At 44.0% G+C, this 15,393-nt stretch overlaps 1 protein-coding gene across 1 annotated transcript; it reads left to right on the top strand.

Annotated features, from left to right (window-relative positions):
- Nucleotides 1-503: 503 nt before the first annotated feature.
- Nucleotides 504-13,596, top strand: LOC135879202 (T-cell surface glycoprotein CD8 alpha chain-like). The gene is made up of 6 exons (XM_065405109.1): nucleotides 504-691; nucleotides 1,407-1,781; nucleotides 4,421-4,516; nucleotides 5,014-5,130; nucleotides 6,332-6,362; nucleotides 12,795-13,596. The coding sequence occupies exons 1-6, from the start codon at nucleotides 529-531 to the stop codon at nucleotides 12,844-12,846; spliced, it is 834 nt and encodes a 277-aa protein (XP_065261181.1). The 5' UTR covers nucleotides 504-528; the 3' UTR covers nucleotides 12,847-13,596.
- Nucleotides 13,597-15,393: the final 1,797 nt, after the last annotated feature.

Genomic DNA, 15,393 nt, shown 5'->3' with positions numbered 1-15,393 from the left:
ATACTATGTCGATGGGAGGGCTTCTCCCATCGACGTAGCTACTGCCTCTTGGGGAGGTGGATTACCTGTGCCGATGGGAGAAGCCCTCCCATTGGCATGGGTAACATCTTCACTGAAGCAGGCCTTCAGTGTAGATAAGCCCTCAGTCTAATGCAATGAACTTTCCATCAGGAAATAGGAGATATGGGATTTAAACGCTGAGATCAAAACTATAGAGTCTTAACCTCGGGTCACAACCACTTTGTACTTCCCATATATCTCAATGGGAGGAGGGTTGCAACTAGATCCCAGTTAGATGGGAGGAGAGTTTGAGAGTAGATCCCGGTATGGAAAAAATTGAGAGCCACCCATCTAAAGGATCCAATGCTGCTCCAATCAACATTCGTTTTAGGGAATGGTAAAGGCAAAGGTGTTTGGCATTAAATGGAAAGATAATTGAAACCAATATTTAAAAATGAACCAAGACTGACTTAGGGATGAATTCTTCTCTCTTGGTTCATTTAATTTTGGAGGCTGAGAAACTTTCCCATGATGTTTGCTGACATCACATCCTCCCCAAAAAGCACTATGTCCTATCAAGCCAGACCCGCAAATTCATCTTTGCTCTGCTGCGCCTTTCTTGAGAACAGTCAGCACAAGGAGATAATGGCCAGATTCGTTTCTTTGCTGTTTTTTCTCAGTCTGAACTTGTGTGAGTACAGAATCGCTATTTAGTGTAACCTCTTTAAGCAGGGTAATTAATAATGGGAGTTTAGGGTGGTCTCTCCAGAGTCATCTGGATGGAGGAGTCAAAACGAATGGGCAAGGAGTCAAAACAAAGGTTAAAAAGCAAACAAACCCACCAGATTAATTTTCAGTTTTGTGTTTTACTTTGTTTCTGCGAGTGAATAGAGAAAATGGCCCAGAGCCTGAGCTCAGTCATGCTGGTGCAGCCAGTGGAGTTACTCCAGATTTACTCCAGCATGACTGAGAGCAGAGTCTGGCCCAAGGATTTTTTTGGGTTCCAGCACAGTTAAAACTAATGCATCATTTTAAAAAACTTGGTATATGTCAGTGTAACCTGAGCTTTCACCCAGATGGCTTCTCTGCATCAGATGATCTACTGAACTAGGGCAGCCGGTGTAAGGACTCGGGCGATCGCTGAGCACGCTGTAGAACTGAATCCTGGCAGTCGCTGAAATGTATTACCCGAGTCTGCCTGAGAGTGTGTTGATCCCTTAGCCCTGTGCATGTTCTCGGTTCACTGCTCTGGGTGTCTCCATGGCACTAATCAGCGAGGATGGAGCTTTGAGTGAGGTCTGAGACCCCAGTAAGGAGAATACGGCTTGGGATGGTGCTGAGGACGCTCTCTGTGGATGGGTGTTGACTGTGCTGATAACTGTGCTGGGTGAATTTCTCTCCCTCAGGCTGCTGCAGGTCCCAGGACCAGGGAAGCAAAATGAGTGTGAAGCTCCGCAGCGGCGGTAGCCCCCTTGCCCTGGGAGCCCCGGTGGAGCTGGAGTGTGTGATCTCAGGCCCTGGGCTGTCCGACAGTGGCGTGTCCTGGATGCGCCAGCACAGGCAGTCAGCCCCCCAGTTCATCTTGTTCGTTACCTCCCTCGGCCGGGTGGCACCGACGGACAATGGAAAAGCACCCGCACGCTTTGACGCAAAAAGAGAAAACAAAAACTACAGACTGACCGTGAAGTCCTTCCAGGAGCAGGACCAGGGCAATTATTACTGCATCATCAACCACAACCAGAGGCTGCACTTCAGTTCTGGGATCCCACTCCACCTGCCAGGTCAGCACCAACCTCACCCCATTTCAGCCCCCTCTGCCTGGGCTGGAGCATTCCCCCTCCCTCCCAGCCCAGCATCATCCTTATCATCCTCATCACCCCTCAGACCAGGCCCTTCCTTCCTGTGTGCCCAGGTGGGCAGGTGTCATTGGTCCCTGTACAGAGCCTTCTGCCCAGGACGCCCCTCTCAATGTTTCGCTTTCCCTAAATGCCTCAGCCACATGGACTCTTGGCATCTGCCTCACCCTCCTTCTCCGTCACTCCCCTTCACCTCCACTCACTGCCCGTAACTGCCAGCAGTTGGGTGTCCCTGAGCACGGTGTAGGTTTCCCTGTAGGGTCCTAGTGATCCCCCTCTTTCAGGAGACTGGAGACAATGGGATAGATGCCTGCTCACTTTCCCCTCCCCGTTCCCAGTCGTGGCTCAGCATGGATAATGCCGTAGGAATGATGCTTGAAACACTGGCATCCCCTTCTACCCAACAAACCCCATCGCTGACACCCCCTTGTACCTAACAAACCCCATGTGACCCGGGTCCCAGTGGGGAGCCAGCTGTGATCACTCAATTAGGGTGAACTGCAAAGAATGGGGCAGACAATCCCCATAAAACTGATGGATATTCCAATACTTAGATTTACCAAGACAGCATAAAACAGCTTCTTTATTACCTTACTGGCTACTCAGAAGTCCAAACAACAGAGTTTCCTTAAACTGATCCAGCCTCAGGCCTCCATCCAGGTACCCACGTCAAATATGATGATTTCTGAAAATCTTATTTCATCATATAAAAGAAAAGGGTCTACCAATCCCAAAGGATCAGACACATTACCTCCCATGTTAATGAATGTTTCAGATCTTACCCAAATACATGCTGCAGCCAATTCTTATTAACTAAACTAAAATTTTATTAAAAAACAAAAGAGAGCAAGTATGGTTAAAAGATCAATATACAGACAGACATGAGTTCAATTTATTTAGGTGCAGATTCATAGCAGAGATGGGGAGCTTTGTGGTTGCAAAGAGTTCCTTTAGAATTCAGTTCATAGGTCATAGTCCAATGTCCAAATCTTATACAGTATTCAGGGTGCACCAGCATAACTGGGACCTCAGTCTTGCGACTCAAACTTCCCCTGATGAAGTCTAAGCAGATCAGAGAGGACAGATTCAGGCCCCAAGGATATTTTATACAATTTCATGTCTTTTGACAAGTTGGACTTCCTCAGGGAACAAAAGGTAATTAGGATGACTTTGAAGAAGGTCCATCACCTGTATTTAGCTATGCGAATTAACATAATGCCATTTGCTTGTTCCTCCACCATCCACAGTACATTTCAAAGACAGATGAATACTGAGATATCATGTGTTTACAATTCATTTACATGATAGGATGTTCTTTTGACCTCTGAATTATCAGAATACAGCATAGACAGGGACTGTTGATTACATTGTCCACCCTATTCATACATATGTAAATACACAAAAACACAAACATTATCCCCCCACATGTCTTCTGTGGGTTATTTATTTTGCAGGATGTTTAACCCTTTCTAGCCATCCATCACACCCCATCACTCACACCCCCTGCTACACAACAAACCCCATCACTGACACCCCCTGCTACCCAACAAACCCCATCACTCACACCCCTTCTACCCAACAAACCCCATCACTGACACCCCTTCTACCCAACAAACTCCATCACTCACACCCCTTCTACCCAACAAACCCCATCACTCACACCCCCTTCTACCATACAAACCCCATCACTGACACCCCTTCCATCCAACAAACCCCATCACTGACACCCCCTTCGACCCAACAAACCCCATCACTGACACCCCCTGCGAACCAACAAACCCCATCACTCACACACCTTCTACCCAACAAACCCGATCACTGACACCCCCTTCTACCCAACAAACCCCATCACTGACACCCCCTTCTACCATACAAACCCCATCACTGGTACCTCCTTCTACCCAACAAACTCCATCACTCACACCCCTTCTACCCAACAAACCCCATCATTGACACCACCTTCTACCGTACAAACCCCATCACTGACACCCCCTTCTATCCAACAAACCCCATCTCTGACACCCCCTTCTACCCAACAAACCCCATCACTGACACCCCCTTCTACCCAACAAACCCCAACCAACCCCTAAACATTAAGAAAATCTTTTAAAAAATCAAACCCCAAACCTTACCCAAGCAGAGTTTTGACCCCAAAATGGGATAAGTGCCAGAGACTCCGTAACGTCCACTAGGGGCTTTGCTATTGCTACTGATTTTATGAGGACTAGAAGGTACCCAGATATTATGATGATGGGCAGCAGGATAAAACCAGATTAGATAGATAGATAGATAGATAGATAGATAGATAGATAGATAGATAGATAGATAGATAGATGAGTTTGGAGTCTGTTCCAGGACTGGGATTGCCCCAGGAGATCCCTACAGAGTAGCGTTGGCTGGGGAAGGAGTTGCTGTCCACATGGGCTATGGGTACGTGGGAGCACGGCCTCTATTGGCTCTATTGAGGGAGTGAGTCCTGGAGGGAGGGACAGAGAAAGGCAGCGAGAGGAGATGAAGGGACAGAGATTGACTTCACTACCTGTTGTTTCCATTCTTGTTTCCAGCACCCTCCACCACAGCCCCCACTACGAAGGCGACCACCCCCGAGCTCAGCACCACCACCGGCAGCAAGGAACCCTGCAAACACTCCCCGAACACAGGTACCGGCTTTGGCCCATCCCCACAGCTTTGGGGGAGCCAGAGCCCCCAGCGGCGGGGCTGGCTGTGATTTCACACGCCCTGGCTGCTCGCTCTGCACGCAGCATTGGCTCCGGGTTCTCGCGCTGGCTTTCCCGGGCTGGACAGATCCCAAACCCGGGTTTGCCGGCCACGTGTTTTCCCTGCGGAGGGAAACCCGGTGGCTCATTAAACAGCCCTGCAGATAAATTCAGCAGCTCACACATGAGCACCAGCCCCGTCCTCCCCGCTGGGATCGCTGCCGAGTAGCAGAAACGGCTCCCCCCACTATTGGCCAGCATGGGTCGTCTCTGTCTCCACAGCACGTGATGCACCCTGAACCTGTCCCTCCCTCCCATGCACCGAGTGCATCCTGCACCCCCACCCACCGCCTGATCCCTCCTCTTGGAGCGGAGCCGGGGCGGGGGATCGCTGAAGCTCCTGGTTTAGTTTTATTTTTTACGCTATTTTGTTTCTGCAGCGAAAGCCCCAAAGAAGGGGCTGGGTTTATCCTGTGACTTTTACATCTGGGTCCCCTTAACCAGCGCCTGCCTGCTCCTCCTCATTGCCCTGCTGGCCACCATCACAGTGTGTCAAAGTAAGTGACTCCCCTCCATCCGGCTGAGCCAGATACTCCTTAGCTCCCAGGCCAGAGAGCAGCGGTTTAAATTTAAAAATTGTCAGTGATGGTGACTCCACCATGACCCTTGGTAAATTGTTCCAATCGTCAATTACTTGCACCGTTAAAATAAGCCCTATTTCCAGACTGAATTTGTTTAGCTTCAGCTTCCAGCCATTGGATTGTGTATTTCTATAACGGGTGAGTCGTAGGGTGACCAGATGTCCCGATTTTATAGGGACAGTCCCGATTTTGGGGTCTTTTTCTTATATAAGATCCTATTACCCCCACCCCCTGTCCCAATTTTTCACACTTGCTGTCTGGTCACCCTAGGTGAGTGGCACGGAGATTCCCCCAGCCGAGAGCAGCCTGGCCATGAAAATAATTTTGACCAAAGATGTGGCCTGCTTCTTTGTGCTAAAATAAATGGTTCTCCCATATATTGGGTCAAATACAGCCCTGGTGCAATGTCAGTGGAGTTATGCCAAGGATGACTTTGGCTAAGTGGGCCAGATCCACCGTTGGTGTAAATCTGCAGAGCTTCATTGAAGTCAGTGGAGCAATGGTAATTTATACCAGGTGAGGATCTGGCCCAATATGTCTTATTATCCCAGAGTACGTTGGCAACAGAAATGGATTCCGTGACGAGGGCACAGGGTGATCTTTACTCAAAAAATCCTCCTTCTTTTTCAGGGTCAGATCTGAGTTACCTCGTGTAAATTTGGTTGTGCTCTTCTGGCAATCCATGCCGCTTGCCTATTGTAGAAATAACCACGGCAAACAAATGTTCACTGGCTTTCCAGACTGGTATTGATAGCAAACAGTAACGTACAGTCAATGCTCCAGTTTTGAGTTTTAGTCCTGAATACAAACCGAAGGCTCAATCCTGTAGCCATTAATCACATGAGCGGCTCTTATTCCTGGGAGCAATTTCATTGATCTCAATAGGACTATGTGTTGGATAAGGACTACTTGCCTTGCTTAAGGGTTGCCCAAAAGAAAACTAAAAGAGACAGTGGCTGGACCAAACCTACAGCAAATATAAACTCAACTCTAGCATGCAGAGGATGATTTGGGGCGGGGGGGCAGAATGCCGGTAATGTGCTGCTGCAGCGTCTTTTTTACTGAACAATGACTCGCTCGCTAATTCTTTCAACTTCATCTTCTTTTCTTTTAAAAGAAACCAGAAGACGAAGATGCAAATGTAAAAGGTTGGTAAACTTCCATTTGGGGGCATTTTCTCTTTAGTTCAGTGGCTTCTTGCACAGCGTGTTATAAAGTAAATTGATACCACAAGCCAAAAAGTCCCACACATCGGCCCCCTCACGTGCACACAATATTACTTCTGAGGGCTTGTGTGTGTCGTTAAGTCCGGAAAATCAGCCTTAAGGTTCTTGCTTTAACCCTTTCCCCTTTGTTATTATTATAGACCATTTAAATACACTAGCACCCAATATAGGGTAGGTGCTGTACAGATGCACAGGAAGACAGTTCATGCCTCAAAGAGTTTGCAGGCTGCAGACTTTGTGGATATGAATTACAGTAGGCCCTTTCATTAGAGGATCACCCAATGTACCTACCAAATGTTACATGTCTCCGTCAAGCATCATAGGGGAAAGTATAGTTTGTTTTTCCAGCAGGCGTGCTGTCACATTGGCCCGTGTTATCTAAGGGCTGCAAGGTGCTGAGCCCTCTGGGCCGGACCCCAAAAAATATTTTAGCACATGCATGATCCTATTGAAGACAGTGGGACTACACACATGCTTAAAGCTGAGCTGTACTTAAATCCTTTTCTGGATCAACTGAGGCAGGCAGGTTTAAGTAGTTTTAAATGACTTCCCGAAGGTCTACAGAAGATTTTTTAAACAGGGGCAAGTCACACTTGTGTGAGCCTCATTTTACACTGTCCCAGTGAGTGCACACTAGGGATTTGCACTGGTGGAACTACATTGGTGCACAAATCCATACAATAGACAAGCCCTAAGTGTCAGGGTTGGGATTAGCATTTAGACAATCTGGACTTAATGAATGCTCAGGGTGGTATTTTCAAGCCTCCAGAGCCTTTTCTTTGGCAGATCCAATGTCTGCAGACAAAGCTAAGCTCACATTCCCGCTTCAGGACCCACATATGTCAGATTTTAAATTTCAGAACAAGCTATTTTTGAGTTACCTACATGAATAAATTCATCGGAGAAAAATTAACATCAGAAAAATGCTGTTTTTAATATCTCCCTAAGACAGAATGGTTACCAGATTGTTAAAAGATATTAAAAAAGAACTCCTAGGCTGAGATCAAGCATTAGAAATTGCTGCCCAAAGAGTAATGTTTTGTGAAAGGGTTTTAGAATGAAAATGCCTTCTGATCTTTAAATATAACACTGCGATCACAGCGTTGGGACCACATCATAGCAGATTTACACAGGAACCTAAAAAATATATATGCCTCTATTATCTCACTCTATCTCCAGTATGAGCTATGTATTGCCTTGCAAAGTGCCATTCTAATCCACTGCAGAGTGTGTGTTACAGGCCCCCTCTGTGCTGATCTACAGACGATGGAAGTTGTTATGGTCAAGAGCTGAGCGTATAACAGATTTTTTTCAGTTTGTGGGTTGAACTGGGCGGGGAAATGGTTCAGTTAGAACCAAAACTGAATTTTTGCTGTTTTTCCTTGCCAAACGAAAATTTTTTGTTTCAGGTCAAATGAAACGTTTTGTTCAACCCAAAACAAGGGATTTTGTTCAGTTTTGGATTGTTTTGGGGGGCCTTTTACCCTTTCTTTTTCTAAAAGTTAAATTTCAAAATAAAATACCATTTTGAAACCAAAACTCCATATTTTTCATTTTGAAACGGCTGAACCGATACACTTCAACATTTTAGAAAATAAAATTCCAATTGTTTTTGGCCAAAACTACCCACTAACTTTGACCCTAATTCGCAAATAGTTTTGGTGACCTGAAAAATGCATTTTGTGGTGAAAAAAAAAATATTCACTTAGCTCTATTACAGCCCCCAGCTAAAAAGGGTTGATACTTTAGTTCAAGCTATAGCAGCTCTTGCTTTTAGCTCTGGATGTCCCCAGTTCAATCCCTGGTGTGTTGGCCAAGAGGTCATCATGCCACGACGTATCTTTTTGTTCTGTGTTTGTACAGCACCCAGCACAATGGGGCCTGGGTCCATGACTGGGGCTCCTAGGTGCTACTGTAATAACAAATAAAAATATTGCCTGTTTGCCTACCCAAAACTCCCATTGAAATTACTATGCTATGTTAGTATGGGAAAAACCTAACAGCAGAACTATGGAGTGTAGAACCAATACCGTGAGATTCCAAATGCCTCAGGAAACAGATTTTCTGTGCATGCCAGAAAAATTATATTTTAATTACTTACATTTCCATTATTTTAAAACTTTCCCCCAAAAAAACTTAGCAAAGCAATTATGCCTTAGTGCGTCAAGTTCATCTGTTGATATGTCATTTGTACACAAAATGAAATCTTGGGAAAATGGGAACAAGTATGTATATTTTTCCCGGCTCCATTCAAAAACAGCTGAATGGATTGCACTCAAACTTCCCCAGAAATTCACCTGAGGGCTGACCAAAGCTTGGAAAGTTTCAGGCAAGAAAGAACATCTTGGAGAATGTTAGAGCTAGGAGCTGTTAAAGGAGAAGTACCAGTTTTCTTTTTGTAATGTGAGGCATTTAAACCTTACACTTTATCGTAGTGAATAAAATGAATATCACACATATTGATGGGAAATGAGAATTAAAGGCCCAATCCTGAAAACCTTTATTCACAGGAGTAGTCCTTGCTCTGGTGAGCAGTTCACTGATTTCAATAACAGCTCTTCAGAAGTCAGTGGTACGACTCAGGGTATGTCTAAACTCCCGCCGGATCGGCGGGCAGCAATCAATCCAGCGGGGGTCGATTTATCGCGTCTAGTGTAGATGCAATACATCGACCCCCAAGCGCTCTCCTGTCGACTCCTGTACTCCACCAAGCCGAGAGGCGCAGGCAGAGTCGATGGGGGAGCGTCAGCAGTCGACTCACCGCAGTGAAGATACCACAGTGAGTAGATCTAGTTATTCACGTAGCTGAAGTTGCATAACTTAGATCAATCCCTCCCCTTTCCCCTCAGTGTAGACCAGGGCTAATATGATAAAGGACTGCTTCTCAACAGGATCTGGCCCCAGGACTGGCACTGGCAACTTCAGGGTTTATTTTTTCCACCGCAAATGATTTTTCAGTGAAAGTATGCACTGTACACTGAGCTAGATCTTCAGCTGCTGTAAACAAGTGTACATCCAAAGGCCCTGGAGAGGCGCAGATTTACACTGTTTGAGGATCTGGCCTGCTAGACTTTCCTTTTAGCTGAACCTGATGAAACAGATTACTATAGAAGAAGGTGATTCCAGACATTACATTGACAATCCTGGGCCTGATCCTGTGTGTACTGAGCCCTTCCTGCAAGGTGACAAGTGCCTGAAGTGAATGGGGTGGTGGGTGCTAAGCAGGAGGCTGGACCCATGATCCTTTGCTCACACAAGCAGTCCCAGTGCTTTCGGAGCTACAACTCACATGACTGAGAAGGGCTAGCAGGATCAGGCCCGAGATGCTCACCACTTGTCAGCATTTGGCCGTTAGTAGACTTGGAGAGCACAGCAAGAGGGAAGTACGAGCAGGCTTATTAATTGCTGCCAGCTTTCATCATAAAGTAAAGTATGATGGTGATTATTTATTTGTACTATTGTAGCATCTAAGTGCCCCAGTCACGGACCAGGACCTCTTTGTGCTAGGTGCTACACAAACATAGAACATAAATCCCCAAGGAGCTCGCAGTCTAGGTATCAGACAGGAGACGACAGATGGATACAGACATACAGAGGAGTACAAGGAACCAATGAGACAATATTGGTCAGCATGACAGGCAATGGTCTCACAGCACCAGCAGCCTAACCGTTGTCAAGTTTTTTGTAGGCATCACAGCCAGAAAGAGTTTGAAGGAGGGATTTGAAGGAGGATAATGTATTAGTTATGCAGATTGTCAAGGCTGTATCCCTACTTTGAACTTTAGGGTACAAATGTAGGGGCCTGCATGAAAACTTCTAAGCTTATCTACCAGCTTAGCTCTGGTCCGCTGCCACCATCTTAAGAATTCCCTCCCTGGGAAGCCTTGAGAAACCTTTCACCAATTCCCTGGTGAATACAGATGCAAACTCCTTGGACCTTAAACAAGGAGAAATTGACCCTTCCCCCCTCCTTCCTTTCACCAACTCCTGGTGAATACAGATCCAAACCCCCTTTGGATCTTAAAACAAGGAGAAATCAATCAGGTTCTTAAAAAGAAGGCTTTTAATTAAAGCAAAAGGTAAAAATCATCTCTGCAAAATCAGTATGGAAAATAACTTTACAGGGTAATCAAACTTAAAGAGCTCAGAGGAATCCCCTCTGTCTTAGGTTCAAAGTATAGCAAACAAGATAAGCACTCTAGTAAAAGGTACATTTACAAGTTGAGAAAAACAAAGTAAATCTAAGACGCCTTGCCTGGCTTTTACTTACAATTTTGAAATAAGAGAGACTTGTTTAGAAAGATGGGGAGAACCTGGATTGATGTCTGGTCCCTCTCAGTCCCAAGAGCGAACAACCCCTTAAACAAAGGACACACACAAAAGCCTTTCCCCCCCCAAGATTTGAAAGTATCTTGTCCCCTTATTGGTCCTTGGGGTCAGGTGTCAGCCAGGTTACCCGAGCTTCTTAACCCTTTACAGGTAAAAGGATTTGGAGTCTCTGGCTAGGAGGGATTCCATAGCACTGTACACAGGAGAGCTGTCACCCTTCCCTTTATAGTTATGACACAGATGTTTATGGGGAGTTTCTCCCAAACATGAGGGGCAGCATGGGAGAAAGCACGAAGATGCTTGTTTGAAAATTTAACAAGTGGGAGATGGAGTCTGATTTCATGGCCTATCGGAGGCAGTAGTTGATAGGTTGTGAGGGGCCTTGAAAGTAAAGACAAGTCTTTAGTCTTGGAAGGATTCAATTTTTATCAGTAAATGTCAGTAAACACTGATTTCACCACACACACACAAACCGACAAAAATATATTTCCATCGATAATTGAAATTTACAAATAGGCAAAGTAAGAAAAATACTGTTTAAGAACTTATTAGTCAACATCCTCTTATTTATTCTTGTGAATTAGGCTTATTGCAAATGACCTAGCAAATGAATAGTAAAAACAGGTATGACTGCTTGATTTAAGGCTATTTACTTCGTATATTTTGACATGTGATGTTGACAATTTGTGTTTTAATGGTTTATAAAGCTCTAACTTTAAAGCTTTGAATTTCAAATCTAAGGTCATGAAATAATTGTCCATCCCCCATAATTTCCCACAATTGTAAAAATTTAAATTGATAAAAATAGAAAAAAAGTCTTAAAACCCATAAATTGTGCAACTGTAAACGTATAAATTGATAAAAATCTAAAAAATTGCTTTAAAATAGACATTGACATTATCTTTCAAAATTATAAAAAAAATAAAAATCAAATTCTGCCAAGCCTACTTATGTTTGATACAAGACTTCTCTACAAAGTACACATTTCGATCTGTGGTTCTTAAAATATTTACATATTTTCTTAAGATCAGAAGCGTCCCAGGGACCACATGCCCTTTCCCCCTGCAAGTCCAGAAGCCACATCTGCCTTGCAGAAACCAGGAATCTTAGCTACATGAAAAAGTAATAGCAGGACAGTATAGCAAATAAACTCACTCTGACATGGTTGGTACTGACAGCTTAGTTACTTCCCTCCTTTTCTCTTCTGTCTATTTCCTCTTCTCTGCGCAGAACCTTACAGTACATTCTACTGGATTTCCCCCAGTTGCCTGCAGCCCCCACTGCCCTAATCAATCCAGGTCACTTTGCATTATAGTTCTCTTCCCTGAGTGCTTGTAACTCCTCCAGGTCTGGCACAGCAGACAAATTTGATCACGGTTGTACTTCTTCCAAAAAAGCCACAAGCTAATTCTTGCCATTTTATCAAAAGTCTCATAATATTTAATGTTAAGGTGCTAACTCCAGGACTCATGTGATTATGTAAGAGTCTCGGCTTTCATTTAAAAAAAGACATTTCTAGCCCTCATGATTTCAGAGAAATGCCTGAAAACATAACCTGAGTGTACCCCAAAGGCTCAGAAACCAGAGGCAAATAAAAAGAATCCAAAATGCATTATTATTTTTTTTTTAAATCTCATGCTTTTAAAGGCAGTCTCATGATTACTGGGGCCCTGACTCATGATTTTTGATGTTTGGGATTGGCAATACCATGTCACAAAGAACAATACAAAGCAGCTCTACAGGATCCAGATTGGGGACTGTTTTGTTGATCAAAAAACCTTTGTAAGGTCCTGAAAGAGTTATGGAGCGGGCTACAGCAAGCAGAAAGTGTCACTAGCTGATGACTGGCAGGTGCTTCGCCAGTGTGAAGTGTACCCAGAAGTACTCCATGGCCTACAGCTTGAGAACCATTGGTTTAGATGAAGGCCAGATGAGCTGGTGGATCTTGCTTTTTTACAGAAGTCATTTTCTTGTTCACTTCACATCCAAATAAATTGTAAACATTGCCTTTTCCTCTCTCTTTAGGCCTATGAATGGGAGCAATGGAAAACCCAGCATGCCAAACAGATACGTGTAACGTGACTGAGCCATTTGCATCTGGATCTCCAAACAGGAGCTGTCACTGCATAAACAAACCATACGTCCATTTGGATTACTGATTCTCGCCCTCGCTTTATTTTTTAAAATGTTCTTGTACTTTCTATTCTGTTAAGTTTTAAAAGGCAAATTCTTCAAAAAGAGCGTATAGATAATGCTGGACACCAGCCACTTTCTACATCAGTTCTATTGCCTGGATTTTAAAATGTAGTTCCCTCCAAAATTTTCTTGGTTGAATCTTTCAAACTGGTTTCCAAGTCATTAAAAAGAAAAATATGCCAAATGACATAGTCCATAACTCTAGCAAAGCCCCCACTTACTGAAGTCTGCGGCACAAATCCTGAGATTTTTATTGTCCTTACTCAGATATATACCAATTGACTTCAACAGCTAAGTAAAGACCTCAACATTCAGTCTGTTGGGAATTTTGCCTGCATAAAAACCGAGTAAAGACTGCCAGATTAGGCCTGCCACGACAAAGTGTATGATCCGCAGCAACTGAAGTCAGTGAAAAGCTCTCATTCACTTCAGTGATGCAGGACTGGGGCCTTCGTGAAGACATTTTTATTTGTGATGCTGCCTACAATGGGGAAAGGAGATCAAAGGTATTTAATCTAATGAGCATCCCAATGCCAAGCTAACTGGTAGTGGGGCATTAGCACAAGCTAATTTTAATTTTTTAATTTTAAAATGGGGCAAAAGGCCAGATAAGTTTGAACAATCACAGAGTTTAGTAACAGCAACTGGCTGAAATCAATGAAACTGTAAAACTTTTAGAAGACATGAGGCAGGGTTGAAAGGGCAAATGCTAAAAAGGGCTGTTATTTCTTTTATGGTCCTTAAGACTAAAGATTGCAGGCTCCAGCATTCTGCCCTCACTCAGGTAGACTCTCGCTGACGTCAGTGGGAGTTTTGACTGATCAAGGTATGCAGGATTCATCCTATTTCTAGGCACCCACGGGTAAGTGGCAAAAGAGTAAATCTAACCCCACTCTCCCTTCCGCAAACCAGTGTTTTAAGCACAGAATGAAAGATCTTTGTTTTTTCAACTATGTAGTTGATGTAAATATTTTCTTACTATAATTGCCATAAAGTTTTTCAATATTTCTGTTCCCAACAATCAGTATAAATACTGTGGAACAATTCAACTATACTTCTAGATATTCTCACTAAAGTACATTTCCTTTTCTTCTTAGCCTCAGAAAAGTTAGAGAACTATATATAAATATAAATGACCTTTTTGCTGAGAGATTTGAATAAAAGAAGAAAGGTGTTGCTGTGGTTAAAGATACAGGACTAGGCTTCAGAAGACCTGTGTTCAAATCCCAGCTCTATCACAGTCTGTAACCTTAATCGTTCTGTGCCTCAGTTTCCCATTTGTAAAATGGGGACAATAATACTTCTGTACCTTGCTGTCACGCTAAACCCATAAATACTTTGGGGATAAAGGCCTTATAAGTCTGTAGATACAAGATGTTGACTGGCAAGAGAGATCTCTTACTACATATTTATACACAAATCAGCCAGGCAAAATGTTCCCATCTGTATTGGCACTACCACAGTAACACAATCCAAATCCACTTCCAACATCCCAAGTGTATCTCTTCTTAAACAATGGATCTGGTAATAAGTGTGGCCCCAATTTAGTAAAGTCCTTAAGCTTGTGCCTATCTCGAGACTTGTGAGGAGTCCCATTCACTAGACCAAGAAATCCTTTTGTGACAGACGTTGTATGGTGGGTTATTGGAATTTCCTGAATGAATGTATCGATCTGACTTAATAGGAGGTTGTGAGAAAAGCAAGCAGGAAAGCAACAAAATAGCTAGAGGTAAGCAACCCTCCCAACAAACACGGGGGTCAGGGAGGGAGAGAGTTTGAGGGGCAATTGTAAGACAATGGCATTCCTCCAGGCCCTAGACCAAAGTGACATAGCGGTTCTGCTATCAAAGGGCTATAAACAGTTGAGCCTCCTCAGGAGAAGGAGGATCAATTGTCAGCATGGGTGACAGACCCAGGGAGAGGCTCTGTGGAGGAATCTAAAATATTAGGATCTTTCCCCAGATCCAGGGAACGGTAAGCCTTAGGGAAAGACAGGCTAGCATGTAAGGTGTTGATTGTTTTAAGATTTGTTTTCTCTGAAAGTCTTTTGTACTAAATAAAGAATACATTGCTTGACGAATGCTGCCTGGTCACTAGTTATCACTGTCATTGCTCCAGAGGGGATGGAACTGCAGGTACTGAGGATAAATCAGACCTGCCGAGGTAACCACAGTTGATCACAGGGGACTTCAGAGTGGGAGAATCACATGATTCTATACCAAGAGAGGTGATGGCGTGAGGCCCAAGACCTGAGAGGGGTGCATGTGATGGGACCAGAGGAGTCAGAGATGCAGTTAGCTCAATAACTTGGATAACTTTGTTACACACTGCATAACTAATCTGTGGAACTCATTGCAACAAGATATTATTGAAGCCAAGACCATAGCAAGATTCAAAAAAGAACCAGACATTTATATAAATAGATAGT

The sequence above is a fragment of the Emys orbicularis genome, chromosome 5 (genome assembly GCF_028017835.1).
Source record: "Emys orbicularis isolate rEmyOrb1 chromosome 5, rEmyOrb1.hap1, whole genome shotgun sequence".
Lineage (NCBI taxonomy): Eukaryota > Metazoa > Chordata > Testudines > Emydidae > Emys > Emys orbicularis.
Note: the sequence above shows the minus strand (reverse complement) of the source record. Positions and strands in the feature narration are given on the sequence as shown.

Excerpts from the sequence above, each read along its gene's own strand:
- LOC135879202 (XM_065405109.1), top strand. The coding sequence starts at position 529 with ATGATGTTTGCTGACATCACATCCTCCCCAAAAAGCACTATGTCCTAT. Across the intron at positions 4,517-5,013 it reads CAAACACTCCCCGAACACAG|CGAAAGCCCCAAAGAAGGGG; the intron begins GTACCGGCTTTG and ends TTGTTTCTGCAG. Across the intron at positions 5,131-6,331 it reads CACCATCACAGTGTGTCAAA|AAACCAGAAGACGAAGATGC; the intron begins GTAAGTGACTCC and ends TTCTTTTAAAAG.